Source organism: Zootoca vivipara, chromosome 2, assembly GCF_963506605.1.
Source record: "Zootoca vivipara chromosome 2, rZooViv1.1, whole genome shotgun sequence".
NCBI classification, from domain to species: Eukaryota; Metazoa; Chordata; class Lepidosauria; order Squamata; family Lacertidae; genus Zootoca; species Zootoca vivipara.
The window spans coordinates 42,496,979-42,515,631 of record NC_083277.1 but is presented as its reverse complement, the minus strand read 5'-3'; the positions used below and the strand labels follow the sequence as shown (position 1 = coordinate 42,515,631).

Genomic DNA, 18,653 nt, shown 5'->3' with positions numbered 1-18,653 from the left:
TGTAGCTCCCAGCTCCTACTCTTTTAGCTGGACAGAGGTGATTGCACAGTAAGCTCTGCCTTGTTCTGGATTCAGGCTGTAATTGGAATCGTTGACAGTGTAGGGAAGGGTAGTGCTGACCATTGCTGCTTTCAGTCCCAAGCTTTTCCTAGAGTCCCAGGTGCATCATATCCATCCTCTCCCTACCCAATCTATCTGATCTGAATCCAGTGGCAGAAATGGAAAAGAAAGGAAGAGGTTTTTTGAAGTCTGGATCCAATCCAGGAGGTGCTTACAAAAACGCAGGAGGACAATGTTTCTAATTAGCTACATCTCTGTAGCTCTACTTGAGCCCAACTTTAGTATCTGATATTAATTGTTCCTAATCCTGCTTTCTGGTGTTTCTGTCATAGCCCATTTGAAGTTCAAGTAGGCCCTGAACCTGGTCCTCAGAAAGTAAGAGCGTGGGGGCCAGGCCTTCATGAAGGCGTTGTTGGTAAATCTGCCGACTTTGTGGTAGAATCCATTGGCCCAGAAGTTGGATCCTTAGGTAAGAACTTGCCTAGCTTGCCCTGCTTTGCTAAATGGTTATTGCATTTATGTGACGCCTGGCTAACTTCACATGGAGAAAGTCTCTCAACATCACATTGCAGTGGGTGTGGAATCGCATCCAATTGGATTTAAAAGAAATTGGTTTGTATAGCACTTCTGACAAGAACAATGACATTGTCCTCTGCCCAGTTTTAGCATGACAGGCAGTAAATGTTGGTGATGCCTTTGTTTCTCATGGTTTTGTGAAGGTTACAATGTCTCTGGTAACTTCATTATTGACCCTGCCTTTCGTATAACACCAAGGACTAATGGGTACATTTATAAGCCATTTTTCCTCCTAGAAGCTCAACGTGGCACATATTATTCTTCTTTGTCCCACTTTAGCCCCACTTTAACTTCACAAACAACCCTGTGAGGCTGAGAGACTGTGACTAGCCCCAGGGCCACCCAGTCCAGCATACTAACCACAACACTAAACTGACTTCTGACGAAAGTGATGAGAAATTTAGCACATGGCCCCTGAAGCACAATAACTGCAGTGAGTTTTCAGGTTTGCTTTGCAATAGATGGTTTCAGCTCACATAAGGGTTACCTCAAACAAAACCAGCTGAACAGGCTTTAATGCTGTTGATTTAAAAAATGGTTTTGAACAGGCAACCCAAGGTCTTTGAGTCCTATAGCTAAAGCATGGCACATCTTAACAGCACTGCTAACATGTTTGCTTCTTTTAGGTTTTGCCATTGAAGGCCCATCTCAAGCCAAAATTGAATGTGATGATCAGAATGATGGCTCGTGCGATGTGAAATACTGGCCCAAAGAGCCTGGCGAATATGCTGTTCACATCATGTGTGATGATGAAGATATCAAAGACAGCCCCTACATGGCGTTCATCCAGCCTGCTTCTCCAGGCTTCAACTCTGACAAGGCAAGTATCTGAGGAGCTGCCTCTTTTTTTAAAAAAGCTGTTAATCTGTCAGCCTTCTGTATAAACTGTGCTAGAGGGTATTCAAGGTCAGGATTTAGCCCCAATTTAAAGGAAACCTACGGTGTTTTGGAAAAGTTGCTGCCTTGTCCAGTGACATGGCAACACCAGATATGAGTCTGTCCCAGGTAAGAAGTTCACTACTGGAAAAGCTCCTTCCATTGAGGACCGCTGCAAATTTAGGCACTGGTGCATGTATGCTTTTGCATTGTAAGATGTTCCCAAGAACATCAACTGGAAAACTACCGGTACTTACTTTAGCAGTGACATGCAAGGTATATCCAGGTATCTCACTCGAACAAACTTTGGGCATTGTAGCCTGAGCTATTAACAACCTGTAAAGGTATGTTGACATATTTTCTTACGTTTCTGCTGATCTTCCTTAGGTAAAAGCTTACGGCCCAGGGCTGGAGCGGACTGGCTGCATTGTGAACAACCCTGCAGAGTTTACAGTTGACACAAAGGAAGCTGGGAGTGCCCCCCTGAGGATCTATGCACAAGTAAGGTCCAGAGTTCCAGGCTGCATTTTCTTCTCACCAAGTCATCTGGAACTGTAGCCTTGGAATTGTGTTCAGAAGTTGGGAGTTTTCTTCTTAAGGGTATTAGTCTGACGGGCAGAAATACTTAAGATGCCATATGGCCACAGGCATCACAGGATGCTGGACTTGATGGGCCATTAGCCTGGTCCTGGCATTTGCCATATTGGTGAGTGTGTGAGCCCAAGTCCTTATAAGATACAGGGTCAGGTTTATTCCTTGATAGGAAAGAATTGCACTATTGGTCTTGTTACCCAGGTGGTTTCTGGTACGTGGTTCTAGCAACACATTTTAGTGTGAATTTGGTCCTAAGTGGTATTAATTAATAATAATTAATTATTGTAAGTGATATTACAATCTGCCTGCTCTGTGAAATCTAGCTATAGCCTGTAGGATTAAAGTGGAACAAGTTTTACGGCTCTTTACAGTACATGGTGGCAGTGAAGAGAAAACAGGAAGGGCTTCCATCACTTACTAGGACTGTAGATGAGAAGATAAACAAAACACGTCTCCATCCTCTATATCTCTATTGTGTTCTTGCCTTCAAAACGTTTATACATTCTATGTACCGTTAAGATCATACGGTGCCACAAGGTATCGGAACATGTTCTGCATGGAAGCCTTAAATGTTGACCAGTAAGCTTGCACTGAAGACTCTTGACTCGCCATCATTTGTGGTAAACCAGCAGTGATAGGATTCTAAAACCATGTCGGTCTGTATGTCGCCCCTCTTAAGAGGATCCACGTTCTTCCTTTTTCTTTACAGGATGCAGAAGGGAATCCTATTGACATCCAGATGAAAAGCAAGCCGGATGGTATCTATGCCTGCTCTTACAATCCAACAAAACCAATCAAGCACACACTTGCTCTTACTTGGGGAGGAGCTAATGTGCCCAATAGTCCTTACAGGGTAAGTTTTAAAAGCTAAATAGCTGCAGCTCTTTAACCTCCAGTTGTAGCATGTCATACCATGCCTTATGCACAAACCTTTGCTTATGTTAACTGGCGTTTTGTTGGTGGTATTACACTGAGCCCAGAGGTGGAAAACTAGATCCATCTGGCAGGCTGGATCTTTATCTCCCTCACCTGCTTGCAGGCCAAGTTTGACAAAAGGGTGGTGCCACCCAGCTGTCAGTCACCTGATACCAGGTGACCAGTTTTTTTAAAAGAAAAACGTGCTTGCAAGACCCAACAGTTTTGCTGGTGCTGCTGAGCAGTACCTGAAAATTCCATTTCAGCCCTATTCCCCAAGCACCCTTGACATCATATGAGGCTGTAGGGCAGGTCGATGTGGTTTAGGCCTAAATGGTCTTGTAGGCCAAATGGAGAGGCTTGGTGGGTCTGATTTGGATGTTCTCCACCACTGCTGTAACCAAAAGTTCAATTGCTTTGTGCCATCGTTGCACATCTTTATGTGCCAGGCAAAAATATTCCTCTTTACCGAGGCCTTTGGCCATTAAATAATCTATGGCCTGTTAAAGCTTGGGTGGGGAAAACTGTTATGACTATTTTATTATTATTCTGTTATTATGCTTTTTATTAAGTTTTTATAATTATGCACTGCAAAATGTGTTCTTAATGTTGTGCACTGTCCTAGGATCTTTTGATAAAGGGTGGTATATAAATTGAAATAATAATAATAATGCACCATTAAAGATGTAAATGAGATTAGGAAAAGTTCTGACCATAAAATAAAGCAGATTCAGAAATATTCATGTTTTCTGGTCCTCTCAGTTCTTAAATCCATTTTTATTTTTTGGGGGTTGCTACAGGTTTTGTTACCATGTACAGTGGTACCTTGGTTTGCAACCACTTTGGATTACAGCCGTTTTGGATTACAACCACGTCAAACCCGGAAGTGCGTGTCCCCTTTTTTGGATTGCAACCCATTTTTTTGGGAGGCCCCATTGGTGAAAGCGTGCCTTGGGTTACAACCTGTTTTGGTTTACAACCGGACCTCCGGAACGGATTATGGTTGTAAACCAAGGTACCACTGTATTTAGGTTCCTGTTTATGATTTTATTTTGTCTCCATATTGTCTAATACTTACTGTAATCAAAGTGGCTCCTCTTTTAATTTGATGAAATGTTCCCCCCCTAGGTCCAGATTGGGCAAGGCAGTCATCCCCAGAAGGTGAAAGTTATTGGACCTGGGGTGGAGAGAACTGGTCTGAAAGCCAATGAACCTACACACTTCACAGTAGACTGCACAGAGGCAGGAGAAGGTAAAACCAGAATCACTAACACTGTTAACCTAAGCTCTATTTGCTGCTGTTCCAGTGGAACTGTTCTAGAAAGAAATGTGCTATTGGAAGTGGCTGACAAAGCTGTTAGTCCGTGTAAATGTGTTAAGCAGGAGTGGAGAGCCTTGGGCTCTCAGTGTTGCTGAAATGCAACTCCTATCAGCTTTAGCAAACATGACCAGTGGCCAGGGGTAGATGGGAGTTGGTAATTCAACAACATCTGGAAGGCCTAAGGTTCTCCATACTGGGCGTCAAGCCGCAACTAGTGATATGAGGGAGCAATTGTGAAGTCTTTTTACTAACAAATTGATACTTTTGTTTTCTTCCTAGGTGATGTCAGTGTGGGCATTAAATGTGATGCTCACGTATTGAGTGAAGAAGAGCAGGACATAGACTTTGGCATCATACATAATGCTAATGACACGTTCACAGTTAAATACACACCCCCTGCAGCTGGGCGCTACACTGTCAAAGTGCTGTTTGCTGGAGAGGTGTGTAGTTATGGTGGAGGGGGGAGTTGAGATGCCATGTTATATTGCTCTCTGGTTAGCTGAAGTTTCTGTATGTATGGCATTATTGCATGACTGATTTATTTTAAGCTCTGTTTCACCTCTCAGGGGTTCACACCTGAAGGTCCTCAGGGTGGTTTATGACAATGAACAGCAATTATAAAAACGTATCTGATATATAGAGATTGTTGTAGCAGATAAAAAACCACTTAATGGGCTCTTGGTTTCATGTTCTGCAGTTGTTTCTGACTCCCTTGCAGTTGTCACTAATATTAGAAGAGTAAAATGAAATTCAGTGCTTGCTCTTTAGAAATGAAACCTGTTTAATACACAGATAATACAAAAAAAAGGGTAATAAGTTTGGTGTTCTCTTGCTCTGTGATTGTAGTTGGAACTAATTCCAAACAAGAGTCCTTACAAGTTTCTCATTTAGCATCAGTTAAATAAGAATGTAGGGCACTTCTAAAAGGCACACACCAAGAAATAGGAATGCTTGTTCAACAGATGGCAGAAAAGGCACCATGCAAAGCATCACTTCCTCTCTATAGGGTATCTGACCACACTCTGGCATTTGATTGAATGACCACTTGAAATGTTCCATGATATGTGCATTTAGGCCAAGGGTGTTCTAAGCAGGATCAGCATTTGCCTTTCGATCTTCTGGAGCAGAAAATTAGATTAATATTAGGGTTTCTGAGTACACACACAGAATTGATTATCTCTGCCACAAACGGTTGATTTCATTTTGGTATTCTTTGTTTTAAATAGAAGGAAATCAATCACTTCATAGTCTGGTGTATGTTTGAAGATATACATTTTGGAAAGATGCCCCGGGTGTCTCATGAGCTAGTTCTTTTGTACTGTCTTACTTGGGGGAAAAAAACTTTGTATTGCATCAAAGCTTTTCTTTTTGTCTTGAAGGAAATCCCTACAAGTCCTTTCAGAGTGAAAGTAGAACCATCACATGATGCAAGCAAGGTGAAGGCTGAAGGGCCTGGACTAAGTAAAACAGGTGAGAGTTCACCTTAACTTGGTGAGTGTGGAAGTTTGGGGGGCTGTCTTGATAGCTGTTTGCTTGTTTCTTTTGTCTTCATATTAAAACACAGCAATACCCAGTTTGCGCATATTCCTTGTGCAATGGACTCCCACTTAAGCAGAAAGGACTTGCTTTTCCTCTTCTCTCACAGCTCCCTGTGTCCAAAATGTGTTCTTTAGCCTTAGGGGACTGCAGTGGGAAGGAGAAGGAAGGGGAAATCCACTAGGACACTGTTGGCTCTTACCTATACAATTCTGCATTTAGGAGAGATCAGTCCATTGATACAAAAAAACTTAATTTGTGTCACAAAGAGTCCAGTTTGGTCTTAGCCTGGTGTCTTCATTCTGTTACAAGAAAAAGAAAGCATGGCACACCTTCTTTCTGAATATGCCTTAAGGGGTGATGATAAATTCTACTTTTTCTCCTACTTAGGTGTGGAAAATGGGAAGCCAACACATTTCACTGTGTTCACAAAAGGTGCTGGAAAAGCCCCTCTGGATGTTCAGTTCAGTGGGCCGATGGCAGGAGATGCTGTCAAAGATTTGGACATAATTGACAACTATGATTATTCTCACACTGTAAGATACACTCCAGTACAGCAGGTAGGATTTCCTATAAGGGGGTATTAATGTGATCTCTCTTCTGTCTCATGGCTTGGCCCCAGGCAGCATCATAGCAGCAGGACCCAGAGGAGGACTGTGATCTCCTCTCCCAGGGGTGGTTTGGCTGAACTATCACTTTATGTTCAAAATTATGTTGCTAGCTGCAACTTTCATTTTCGCCCCTAGCAGTTTAAGTATAGTGACTGCTGTGTGCTTCTGGTGAGTGGTGTTTCTGTTGGTCCTTGTATGTAAATCAAAACTGAAAAACCCAACAGGTCATTCTGGATTGGATCCTTAACATCCTTCTATAACTCTTCTTGTAATCCTTAGCAGAGCAGACACTGGCTTCTGCACTGCCGGGCATCTGTATTGGTCCATTGATACAGGTGGTGTCTCATCTAAGCTCATGCTGAGATGAGCCTTTGGGTATTTTGTGCAACTTTTAGGTGTCCATAATTTGGAATAGCTGGGTTCTATAGGCTTTTGTTTTAGTTGGATCTTGGTAGCAGAAACTTCAATGCCAGCTTTCTCTTTGGCATGCCGCTTGTGACACTGGCTGGTGTAAATAGAACTGGAGTTTATGACTTTGGAAAACAGTAGTGCTGTGTACTAAGCTCCAGCAACTTGCAGCAAGCTTGCAAGTGGTGGGGTGCATTTGAGGGGCTGTCTTCAAAATATGGCTGACGCGTGTTGACTGTGTTCTTTGGAAGCCAGTTAACTGTTCCTGGCTTGCTTACACCTCAAAGTACTATTTTTTCCCTATGCTTACCAAATCCAAGATACACGGATGACAGCTAAGCCATTTTACTCTTGCTTCCTTACAGAATTGTAGAATTGTGGTTTCTACCCATTTGCATAGAGCCTTGTTTGTAAATGCTTCCTCGCATAAAAAGTTCCCCGCGTGTCCCAAGAACATCCCTGCTGGTTCAGGCCAAAGGCCCGTCTCTCCAAGCATCCTGTTCTCACAGTGGCCACAAGTGGGACTTGAGTACAACAGCACTTTCCACAATTGAGATTTCTAGCAACTGGTATTCAGAGGCATGATGTCTGACAGTGTAGGCAGTACATAGTCATTGCGTCTAGCGGCCAAGAATAGCCTGATCGTCCTTTAAAGTTATCCAAGTTGTGTGTCATAAACTAGCACATTTGGGAGAAGGCTACACTGGACCTAACTCACAGGTGATGCTGGCTTATTGTGTGCCGGGAACCACTTCTGCATGGAGAGCATTCAAAAATGTGACCCATTTTCTGGGTGCTGTGTAGAATATTTGGCCCATAGGCTCCCAGCTTAGATAAAGGAAGCGGAGATAAACTCGGGAAACTGAACACTGGCATTCTGCCAGCATTCTGTCAGTGGTTGAAAATCATAGTAGGTGGTGGCACTGTTGAGAAATACTGCCTTATTTGAACACTGAACCATATGTACATTGCATTTTTGAAGCGAACGTTGATAGAGGTTCTGGAGGCGGAAGGGGAGAGTGAGCTGGTTAAAGTGAATAAGGGGTGGAGTAAGCAAACATTGCAGTCTGATCTTTTGCTCTGTCAGTCTGTAAACATAGCAGTGACAAATACTACTTATCAAACATTAAACTGCTCCGGGCCCTGTGAAAATGTAACTTCTATTCCCAAACGCCTTATCCAAGGGATTAATTTCCAGAACTGCCGCATGATATGCACCTTAGTCACAGGGAGTTAACATGCTATGCTTTGCTGGCCCGTGCCCAACTAGCTTAACTGAAAAATCTGAATTTCAAAGTCTCTTCTCTATAGCCAGCCTCTGTTCCTTCAAATTTATTAGTGTTCTACAGCAAATGAACAAAGGGAGGCTGAAGATTCTGGATGCATTAATCTTGTGCCCATATGGGAACATTGCAGACGAATGCATGGCAGTTTCTAGGCAGTAAATGCTTCGTTTCTTGGCACCTAATTTAGCTGTTTTACAGAATCAAAAGTGAAGTTGACCGTCTGTCTTTTGTGGTGTTAATAGGTGCAGCTCAGACTGTAAGGGGTGAATGGGAAACTAGGAAAGCAGGTTGCAGCCAACTTATGGGTGGCCTGTTCTGAAGTTGTTAGAAATGCCTTAGATACAGAACGTTGGATTTTGAATGGGCTTGGTCTGTTAGGTTTAAACGATTGGAGTTGATATATAAAACCAGCCTTTGCCATACACAAAGGTTTTATCAACTGAAAATTTCTAACACTTTCATTAGTGGTTTTTTGTTTTTGTTTTTTGTTTTTCCCTTCCTGTATCTCTTATTTGTAGATTATAAATTTGATAGTTACAGACTTGAGAGTATACATATCCACATTATACACAGTGTAGAGGTCAGGAGGGTGGCAACACAAGAATGGGCCTTCTCTGCAGTGGCTCCCTGTCTGTGGAATGCTCTCCCCAGGGAAGTTCACCAGGCACCTTCACTATACATCTATAGGCGCCAGACAAAAACATTCCTCTTCAACCAGGACTTTGCCTGACCTGACATTCTATACCCTTTTTAAAATGCTGGCACTTTTCCGTGTGTGTGAGATCTGGTTTTTGTTTTAATTTTATGTAAGCAATTTTTAACGTGAACCACCCTGAGACCTTCAAGTATAGGGCAGTATAAAAAAGCCGACGTTTCTCCACAGTTTTTCCGGGTCATGTGGCCAGCATGACTAAGCTGCTTCTGGCGAAACCAGAGCAGCGCATGGAAACACTGTTTATCTTCCCGCCAGAGCGGTACCTATTTATTTAATTGCTCTTTGATGTGCTTTTGAACTGCTAGGTGAGCAGGAGCTGGGACCGAGCAACGGGGCTCATCCCATCGCAGGGATTCGAACCGCCAACCTTCTGATCAGCAAGCCCTAGGCTCAGTGGTTTAGACCACAGCGCCACCGCATCCCTATAGGGTGGTATAGAAATAAAATAGATAAATAAATAAAGTAAAAATGTAGAGGACCCCAACAGTATTTTTGCACATCTATAAGAAGGGTAAAACAGTGAACCTTGACCTGCAGAGTAGTCGTCGTGTTAATTCTGATGTTTTGCTTTGTGCTTGTATTAAGCCCTTGCACATTAACTGTAGCTAACTTACTGAAATTTGTAGAAAATAGATTAGTTTGAAACACAGTAGGCTTAAGAGTGAAGCTGGCAAAATACGGATCCTTATAGGGCAAGACTGAGCACAGGCTTTCATCCATAACAGGGCAGAGCATCTTGGTGTCCTAGTAAAAGCATAGTAGTATTTTAGCCTTTAAATCCAGAACTTCTTAAAGCTTCACGCCAAGGCTGCATCTGCACAAAACTTGCTTCCGCTACCAATTGAGATTTCTCCTACCAGTTATTTACTTGCCTCTACAACTTTGCTTGTATATATTGCCGGACAATTTTAAGTAGAACTCTGGAGGTTTGGGATGGGCTTTTGCTTCCTGGTGTCTGAAGATATGCATGATGAAGTATTAGGGGGCAGTTGTATGTCAGACTCTGCTGCTGTAGTTTCTGGCTTGTAGCAAATATCGAAAAAAGAAACAACATTTTCCAATCTGTCCAATCTCTCTAGGGGAGCATGAATGTTCAAGTGAGCTATGGTGGTGATCCCATCCCTAGGAGTCCTTTCACTGTAGGTGTTGCTGCTCCACTTGACCTAAGCAAAATTAAAGTTAATGGCCTGGAAAACAGTAAGTAACTTAAGTAACGTGAGCCTTTTCTTTTTTTTTACTCGTGTACAGAATAAACTTATCCGGAAAAGAGGTCAAGATGCTAGTAGACACCTGAATTGACAGATTTCACTGTTTTGTGTATTGTGTAGAACTCCTGAGTTTGTTCAAACTTGAGAATTTTGGGTGGAGAAGGGTGTATGTATATGTTCTCGCTGTTAAATTGAAATTGGCTGGTCTCTGCTTTGGAAAGAGCAGCCCATTTAAGGCAAGTACTTGAAGCGAGATTTCTGCCTGTATCGGCAATAAAAGAAGTTGTGAGCTTAGAGGTCGACATTGACCTTGGACTTTCCTTGGATAAGTTCCTTTCAATACCCAAAATGTGGGGTAAGAGAGAGAAAAAAGCAAGGCGTTGAAGCTTTCCTGAGTTCTGCCCATTAAACTATTGGAAAGCAGGAAATTCTCCTGGTTCTAAACCCTTCACCAAAGCTTCCTGTATGATGTTTGCTCTTGCTAAAATGTTTGGTTGGATATATTGAGATAATGGCTTGCAAAATGGAATAGTAACTCTACATATTTTGGAATGTACGGTCTCCCTATGTCGTTGTATTGATAGCCGGTATGAATTTTGTTCTGAATAATATGACCTATGATCCGTGTAGAGAAAGAGAACATTCTGTAACTGAGTCTCCTTTCCTTTCTGAAGGAGTCGAAGTAGGGAAGGATCAAGAATTTCTAATTGATTCAAAAGGTGCTGGTGGACAGGGCAAACTCGATGTGAACATCTTCAGCCCCAGCAAGCAAGCCGTGCCATGTCTTGTGGAGCCTGTAGTAGGCAAAGAGTGCAGCACTGCAAAGTATATCCCACGGGAGGAGGGCCTTTATCTAGTCGATGTAAATTATGATGGGAATCCAGTCCCAGGAAGCCCTTACGCTGTGGAAGCCACTCTGCCACCAGATCCTTCCAAGGTGAGCTGTTGCTAACCCCTGCTACATGGGTGGGTGAGATTTGGATGCTTCCATTGCTTGGCAAGTTGTGATGTATGTGCATCACACTCTTTAAAAGTGTGGCAAGTGTTATCTTTTAGCAGAAGCCCATAGGTGCAAATTTGGGGCATGGTCCCACAGACATAGATGTGCATTTGCAAACCTTACCCATTCAAATTTCACAGAAACTAAGACTTTAAAAACCATCCAAATTATTTAATTTGCACCCTCTCAGATCACCTGGGAGCACTTCCTCTTCAGTTAATTTGATCAAATTGCGCTCATGCTATCCCCGTTCATTATTTCTTCAAATGGTTGATATTTATCCCCCACCATTCAATTTCCCTCAAATTCATTATGGACTCAGAAATGTCCCCAAAGATGTATAGTAATAGCCATGGATCTTAATTGCTTTCTCTCTTGGCGTTCTCATATATTACAAATTGGTAAATTCGTTGGTTATGCAATGAGTTTACGAAGAATTATTTTGGATCATCTGCGATTAGGCATTAATGTCAGGCGTTTTGGTAACGATCTAAGCTTCTACGTTATTTTAATGCATGTTGAGCCTTGTAGGCAGGATTAAAAGGCCTATTTCTTTCGTAGTTCCTGTTGAAGAAATGTTGGCGATTTCTGAAGAAGTTAATGATAAATCACATGGGATCATTTTAGCTCTTGTTTTCCTTTGTGCTGATTGGGTCAACTCTCTTGCTTTCAAAACAGATTAGACTAATGAGAATCAGGTTGGCGGCAATATGCTAATTAGGCCAACTGTTGTGCAATGTCGCTACATTTTCAAAATTGAAGAAAAAAATAATGTTGAGCTTGAAATCTTGCTGACTTGTGATGATAACTTGTGATAGTGATGATAACAGTACTTTTGAACAGTAGAAATACTGTTTGGTCTTTATATATCTATTTAGTGAATGCAGACCACTAACATAAGAGAACTCTAGAACTGGCTCTGATCCCTTCCTGGTTAAATACTTAATTTAGCACTTTCCTATCCTTCCCAGGTGAGAGCCTATGGTCCAGGTCTTCAAGGAGGCCTTGTTGGAAAGCCTGCTGAATTCACAATAGACACCAAAGGAGCTGGAACTGGTGGTCTGGGGTTGACAGTCGAAGGCCCATGCGAAGCCAAGATAGAATGTTCCGATAATGGGGACGGCACTTGCTCAGTCTCCTACCTGCCTACGAAACCTGGCGAATACCTTGTGAACATCCTCTTTGAAGACGTCCATATTCCTGGCTCTCCTTTCAGAGCAGACGTTGAAATGCCGTTTGACGCTTCTAAAGTAATCGCCACAGGCCCTGGGCTTGAACGTGGCAAAGTGGGGGAAGCGGGCTTGCTACATGTAGACTGCTCAGAAGCTGGGCCTGGGACTCTGGATATGGAAGCTGTGTCTGATTCTGGCTCCAAGGCAGATGTCGAGGTTCAGGATAACAAGGATGGGACCTACGCAGTTACATACGTCCCCCTTTCTGCCGGGATGTACACACTCAAGATGAAATACGGCGGAGAAACTGTGCCAAATTTCCCCGCACAGGTCAAAGTTGATCCGGCTGTGGACACAAGTCAAGTCAAAGTGTTTGGGCCAGGAATTGAAGGGAAAGGTATGCCTTCCTTAGTTTCTTTATAGGTTTGTAGCACTTGTAGAATCTAGTTGGAAGGGGACCAAGGGTCATCTAGTCCAACCCCCTGCAATGCAGGACTCTCAGCTAGAGCATCCATGACAGATGACCGTCCAACCTCTGTTTAAAAACCGCCAAGGAAGGAGAGTCCACCACCTCTCGTGGGAGACTGTTCCACTGCCGAACAGCTCTTACTGGAAGAAAGTTTTTCTGAATGTTTAGTCGGAATCTTCTTTCTTGTAACTTGAAGCCATTGGTTCGAGTCCTACCCTCCAGAGCAGGAGAAAACAATCATGCTCCCTCCTCCATGTGAAGGCCCTTAAGATATTTGAAGATGGCTATCATATCTCCTCTGTCTCCTCTTATCTAGGCTAAACATACTCAGCTTCTTCAAGCACTCCTCATAAGGCTTAGTTTCCATACCCTTGATCATCTTGGTTGCCCTCCTCTGCACACATTCCAGCTTGTCAACATCCTTCTTAAATTGTGGTGCCCAGAATTGCACACAAAATTCCAAGTGTGATCTGACTAAGGCAGAATAGAGTGGTACTACTACTTCCCTTGATCCGTATAAAAAAATTGTCCAGTAGCACCTTAGAGACCAACTAAGTTTGTTCTTGGTATAAGCTTCCGTGTGCATGCACACACTATACAGTGGTACCTTGGGTTATAAACACTTCGGGTTACAGACTCCTCTAACCCGGAAGTAGTACCTCGGGTTAAGAACTTTGCCCCAGGATGAGAACAGAAATTGTGTGCCGGCAGTACGGCGGCAGCAGGAGTCCCCATTAGCTAAAGTGGTACCTCAGGTTAAGAATGGACCTCCTGAATGAATTAAGTTCATAACCAGAGGTACTACTGTACTTTTGTCGTCACTCGCATGACTCTTAACCTGCATATCCCAGTACATGCTTAGATGTGCCCTGGCAGTTCACAGTGCTTTCCAGGAAAGCACCCTTCCCGCTACCAAATCACATGGCTCACTTCCTCATTTCTGTGGGTTGATAGTGACTCATGAGACTGTAGAAAAGCACCCTGCCAAAATGTGTCTTAGGTGAGCAGGTTTGCGGGAAACTGCTTGGTTGGGATCATTCTTGCATGATACCATTGGGGTCTCTTGAGTACCATTGCTGTCTCAGAGTGGTTGAACCTATTTCCATGCAGAAGCATGGAATTCTTGCCCAAAATGAAGCTATTTTCCAACTTTATTTCATAGATGTTTTCCGTGAAGCGACCACTGATTTCACCGTAGATGCTAGACCCTTGACCAAGACTGGCGGAGACCATATCAAAGCTCAGATTGCAAATCCCTCTGGAGCTTCCACAGACTGCCTCATCAAAGACAATGCCGATGGGACATATGCAGTAGAGTTCACGCCCTATGAAAGAGGTAAAGTCTGCTAGTTGCTACTGACTTTGGGAGAATAAGGGAGGAAATAGATCGTACTAAGCAGTACCATTCTGTATTTTAACACACGTTAAAGGGCAGGCTTGCTCCAGGACAAGGGGAGCCAACTTGATGGCCTCCAGATGCTGCTAGACTAAAACTCTCATCTTCCCTGACCATAGGCAATGCTGGCTAGCAGAGCTGTAGCTAGGTGATCTTGCGCCCCTGGCAGAACCGCCCAGATTGCGCCCCCTAGCCATGGACAAATTAGCTCTTCTTTCCGACTCTCCTCCAATCCCCCACCTTCCACCCATTCAATTCACCCTCTATTTAAAACGATTTCTTATGAGGCAATAATCAGTATTTATATTTACGGACATATTTTTAGCTGATTTTGCACACACACACCCATCGCCTGTGCCCCTGGCAGGGGCCCACCTCACCACCCCCTAGCTACGGCCCTGCTGGCTGGTACTCATGAGAGTTGTAGTTGGACAACATGGGGAAGGCACTACATGTTCTAGAGTAAACTCTCTTGCATTCTGAAAATAGTTAATTCAAGTAAGGTGGAGGCTAAAGGTCAAAAACCTGTGATATAACTTTCGCAATGCTTCAGAGACTTCTCCAGTAAACCTTCATCATCTGCTTGCAGGTCCTCACACGGTTGAAGTAACCTATGATGATGTTCCTGTACTAAACAGCCCTTTCAGGGTTGATGTTACGGAAGGATGCCATCCTTCTCGGGTGGTGGCCCAAGGAGCTGGGCTACAAGAAGCCTTCACAAATAAACCAAACCCATTCACTGTTGTCACTCGGTAAGTATGATGGACTATATTTATTGGTGGATCTTACACCGATCCTCCCGCAGTGGACCCCCTGCAAGACTGTGCAGCCCAGTGCACTGGTTCAGGAACAGAACTTCAGGAACAGTAACTTGAGTTCCAGTTGCTTTTATTATATACAGCAGAGCAAAACCAAAAGCAAAGTATTTGCAAGTCACCATACACAGCTCTCTCATCTAACACACACCAGCTATCTCCAGACTCTCTCAAAACTCCCCAACAACGACCTTGCAGTATCATGCTGCTTAGCAGGGAACTTTCATCCAATCACAGCCTGTTGCTAGGACTCTAGGTTGCTGGGCAAACTTTAGTCACTTAGTCTAGCCAATTTGGCTGCTTGCCAGCTTTCTAATTGCTTCTCCAAAGCTGCCTTACTTTCTCAGACTTTAACAGTATTCTGATACGTTAATGTGGGCAGAGTAAGCTGTGTATTTGTAAAATAAAGTTGGGAGATCTGACTGTAGGTGCATGAAATAGAATTGCTGGTGTCCTTGCTTCTCCTCCCAAAGTAGCTGATTGACGGGGGCATGCCATGGGCTAGGTACAAATAGCAAGAAGCAACTTAGAGCTCTTGACATCACCACATTGTCATCTTCCTTACAAACCCGCCCACACACCTTCAACTCACTGCTTTGATTCTTGATGACTTTCACTAAACTGTCTTTGTGTGATTCACACGCCTGCCAAGTAATGCCCTCACCAATGACTTCAGAATTCCCCAGGCTAAATTGGACTTGAAGAACTGAAGAAACCATTAATCAATCAACATGTAGACCTACCTGCACTACAGGTTCTTATTCTTCTCAACTGATTGGTAGGCTACTGTCAATTTGAGAGAATGCAGCAGAAAACAATTAGTTGCAGTCATGCAAAGCAAAGTGAGCTCTTGAGTTTAAAATGTGTAATAGAAACATGTTAACTGTTTTTTCTTTTCTTAAATGCTTGCAGAGGGGCTGGAATTGGCGGCCTTGGAATAACTGTTGAGGGGCCCTCAGAATCCAAAATAAGTTGTAAAGATAACAAGGATGGCAGCTGCAGTGCAGAATATATTCCTTACGTTCCAGGAGACTATGATGTCAACATAACTTATGGGGGCGAACACATCCCTGGTAAGACGCTTGCATCCTGAGGTTGGATTCAAAGTAAAAGCCTGTGAACTGGCTTTCATGTTCGAGAACACTTTTTTTAAAAAGGATGTTAAATAATGTGTGTTGCATTTGAAAAAGTCAACACATCATGCTTTTGTAAGAACATTCCCAGTGGGTCTCGTAGCAGAGTCTTTAGATTTTTGGGAATACACAGCAAATAGCCATATTGACCTATAACACAATTATAGTATATTTTACTGCTGCTCTTTGACCTCTACATAAGAATTTCTCACACTAACTGGCAGCAGCTTCCCAGGTTTTGAGTTTGGGGGTATCTCCCAGCCCTACCTGGATTGTCCGGAGATTGAGAATCTGGGATTTCCTGCATGTGAAGCTGATGCTCTGCCACTGAGCCACTGCTCTTCCCCAAATGTATCAAGATTTCGTGGTGGGTGCTACAACCAACTTTCAATGCCCCAAAACATATTTTTCTCACCTCATTAGAGCATCAAGTTCACATTGCACAGTCCCATTTCAATTAAAATTTAATCCTTGTCCATCTAAATAGCCAGTATAAATCTGATTTAAGTTGCCCGCTTTTATCAGGATAGTCATCAGTGGGGGACCAAGGGAGCAGTGAGAGAGGAGCTGGGCTCCTTAGGGGTGGCTATTGACACACATTTACATAAGTTGCCACATTCCCCTTTGTACTAAGCTAGCACTTGCTTCATTGGCAGGGAGTCCATTTAAGGTTCCTGTAAAAGATGTCATTGACCCCTACAAGGTGAAAGTCTCTGGACCAGGCCTGGGAACAGCAGTCCGTGCCGGAATTCCCCAGTCGTTTACTGTAGATACCAGTAAAGCTGGGGTAGCACCACTTGATGTTACAGTAACAGCGCCCAGAGGTAATGTGTTCCACTGCAATCACTTGATATTTCTTTTAAATGAGGTTTTACAGTTGTCATCACTTGGAAGCACTTGAGTGGTAACTGGTAGGAGTTGTTGAATTGGAAGTGCTAAGAAAAAGTAGCGTTGTGTACGGTTCTGAAGTGCAAAGTTTTGGGCACTGCTGATATAGCTATTACTCTGTAGTGCTTCAGAAAGTTGGGAGCTTCAGTAATCAAGGTGCTTCTTTATAACTCAGTTGGGAGTCTTCAAGGCAAGTCTAGTGTTTAAACAGACATGGGAGGACAGCAGTTTGAGTACAGTCGTACCTTGGAAGCTGAACGAAATCCATTCGGGAAGTCTGTTCAACTTCCAAAACATTCGAAAACCAAATTGCAGCTTCTGATTGGCTGCAGGAAGCTCCTGCAGCCAATCAGAAGCTGTAGAAGCCCCACTGAACGTTTGGGTTCCAAAAGAACGTTCGCAAACCGGAACAATCACTTCTGGGTTTGCGGTGTTCAGGAGCCAAAATGTATAAGTTCCAGGGCGTTCGACAACCAAGGTACGACTGTACTTGAAACTTGGAGTGGAGCATATCTGGGCATTGAACGAACTTCTTGCGCTAAGACAATATGCTTTTCAACCAGTCAAATCTTGCATAGAAAGCGGCAGACAGGAGTATTAATATTTGTTTTCATGATGTATTGATTTGCATTTTTGTTCTGTTGTGAGCTGTTATGAGAATATAAATTTAATTAATAAAAACAAATGGTACATGCTGATCCAAATATATTAATGTTGGGTTTGTTTGTTTTTTTAAAAAAAAATCAAGGTAGCTTAGGTAAAAATAGTACTGTATATTCTTAGGGTGGTGAAAAATGGCCTAGGATCATGTGACAGCTGATCGGGGTGGGGGGCTGCGTTTTGAAACACTTCTTGCCTACCTTGAAGGGCCACTTACAACATGTTAAAGATACACTACCGCTTACTCTTTATTTGTGAATGTACTAGAAAATGTTAAGGTGGTTATCTCTTTGGCAGCAAGTTCATTGAGCTCCCCTTGGTCCTATCCACTCCTGTGAGACGTAAGTGTCTGGCTGCCTTGTCTGTGAAGTGCCCTGATCCTTGATAAGAGCATGTAGAAAGATTGAGGGAGGAAAGGGGACAGAGGTAAAGGCCTGAGGAAAGCTCTGCTAGGGGGTGTCAAGGAAAGGAGGGTTGGAAGAAGGAACAGCCTGGTGGGGTGAGGGCTAGTGGAAGAAACCCAAAGCAATTCTGATGTTACTAGATGCTAAGCACTCTTGCTTGTCAACTATCTAACATTGCCAGATATAGAATGTGAATGCATTGAACGTCTGATGAATGAAACCCTTCCCCGCCCCATAAATTGTAGTTGGGTCTCCTCTCTTACCTCATTCTTCCAGTTACTGAAGACCTAACAGACTTTTATTTAACGTGGTAGACATTGTTCTGAGTACTGCAGACTTATCCAAGAATACTTGAGTATGTAAAATACCTCTTGGAGCAAGTACGTTTCAGCTGTTAGCAGATCTAATTCAGCTTCATCTTAAGAAGTCTTTCTTCGCTGAAGTTGTGAAAGCAACTCAGCCCAAGGGCCAGGGGAGGCAATGGCATTTGGAATTAAATTGCATGTACACCGCACACCGTGAACCTATGCTGAATGGGATGCACTTTGTCTAACGTAGCCATTGCATGAATAACCACCTTTTGTGTAATTGGTTTTAAGGCAAACATGTC

The 18,653-nt window shown here is 43.2% G+C and overlaps 1 protein-coding gene across 4 annotated transcripts in view; it reads left to right on the top strand.

The window, feature by feature from the left end:
- Positions 1 to 18,653, top strand: part of FLNB (filamin B) — an 88,693-nt gene that overhangs the window by 38,728 nt on the left and 31,312 nt on the right. For all 4 annotated transcript variants that reach the window (XM_035106403.2, XM_035106404.2, XM_035106402.2 and 1 more), the window contains exons 11-25: positions 393 to 529; positions 1,263 to 1,456; positions 1,900 to 2,013; positions 2,816 to 2,959; positions 4,150 to 4,273; positions 4,622 to 4,782; positions 5,722 to 5,812; positions 6,269 to 6,438; positions 9,978 to 10,095; positions 10,781 to 11,043; positions 12,078 to 12,675; positions 13,910 to 14,083; positions 14,733 to 14,895; positions 15,871 to 16,031; positions 16,748 to 16,915. In XM_035106403.2, coding sequence (XP_034962294.1) covers positions 393 to 529; positions 1,263 to 1,456; positions 1,900 to 2,013; positions 2,816 to 2,959; positions 4,150 to 4,273; positions 4,622 to 4,782; positions 5,722 to 5,812; positions 6,269 to 6,438; positions 9,978 to 10,095; positions 10,781 to 11,043; positions 12,078 to 12,675; positions 13,910 to 14,083; positions 14,733 to 14,895; positions 15,871 to 16,031; positions 16,748 to 16,915 — 2,780 coding nt within the window. The remainder of the gene's footprint in view (positions 1 to 392; positions 530 to 1,262; positions 1,457 to 1,899; positions 2,014 to 2,815; positions 2,960 to 4,149; positions 4,274 to 4,621; positions 4,783 to 5,721; positions 5,813 to 6,268; positions 6,439 to 9,977; positions 10,096 to 10,780; positions 11,044 to 12,077; positions 12,676 to 13,909; positions 14,084 to 14,732; positions 14,896 to 15,870; positions 16,032 to 16,747; positions 16,916 to 18,653) is intronic.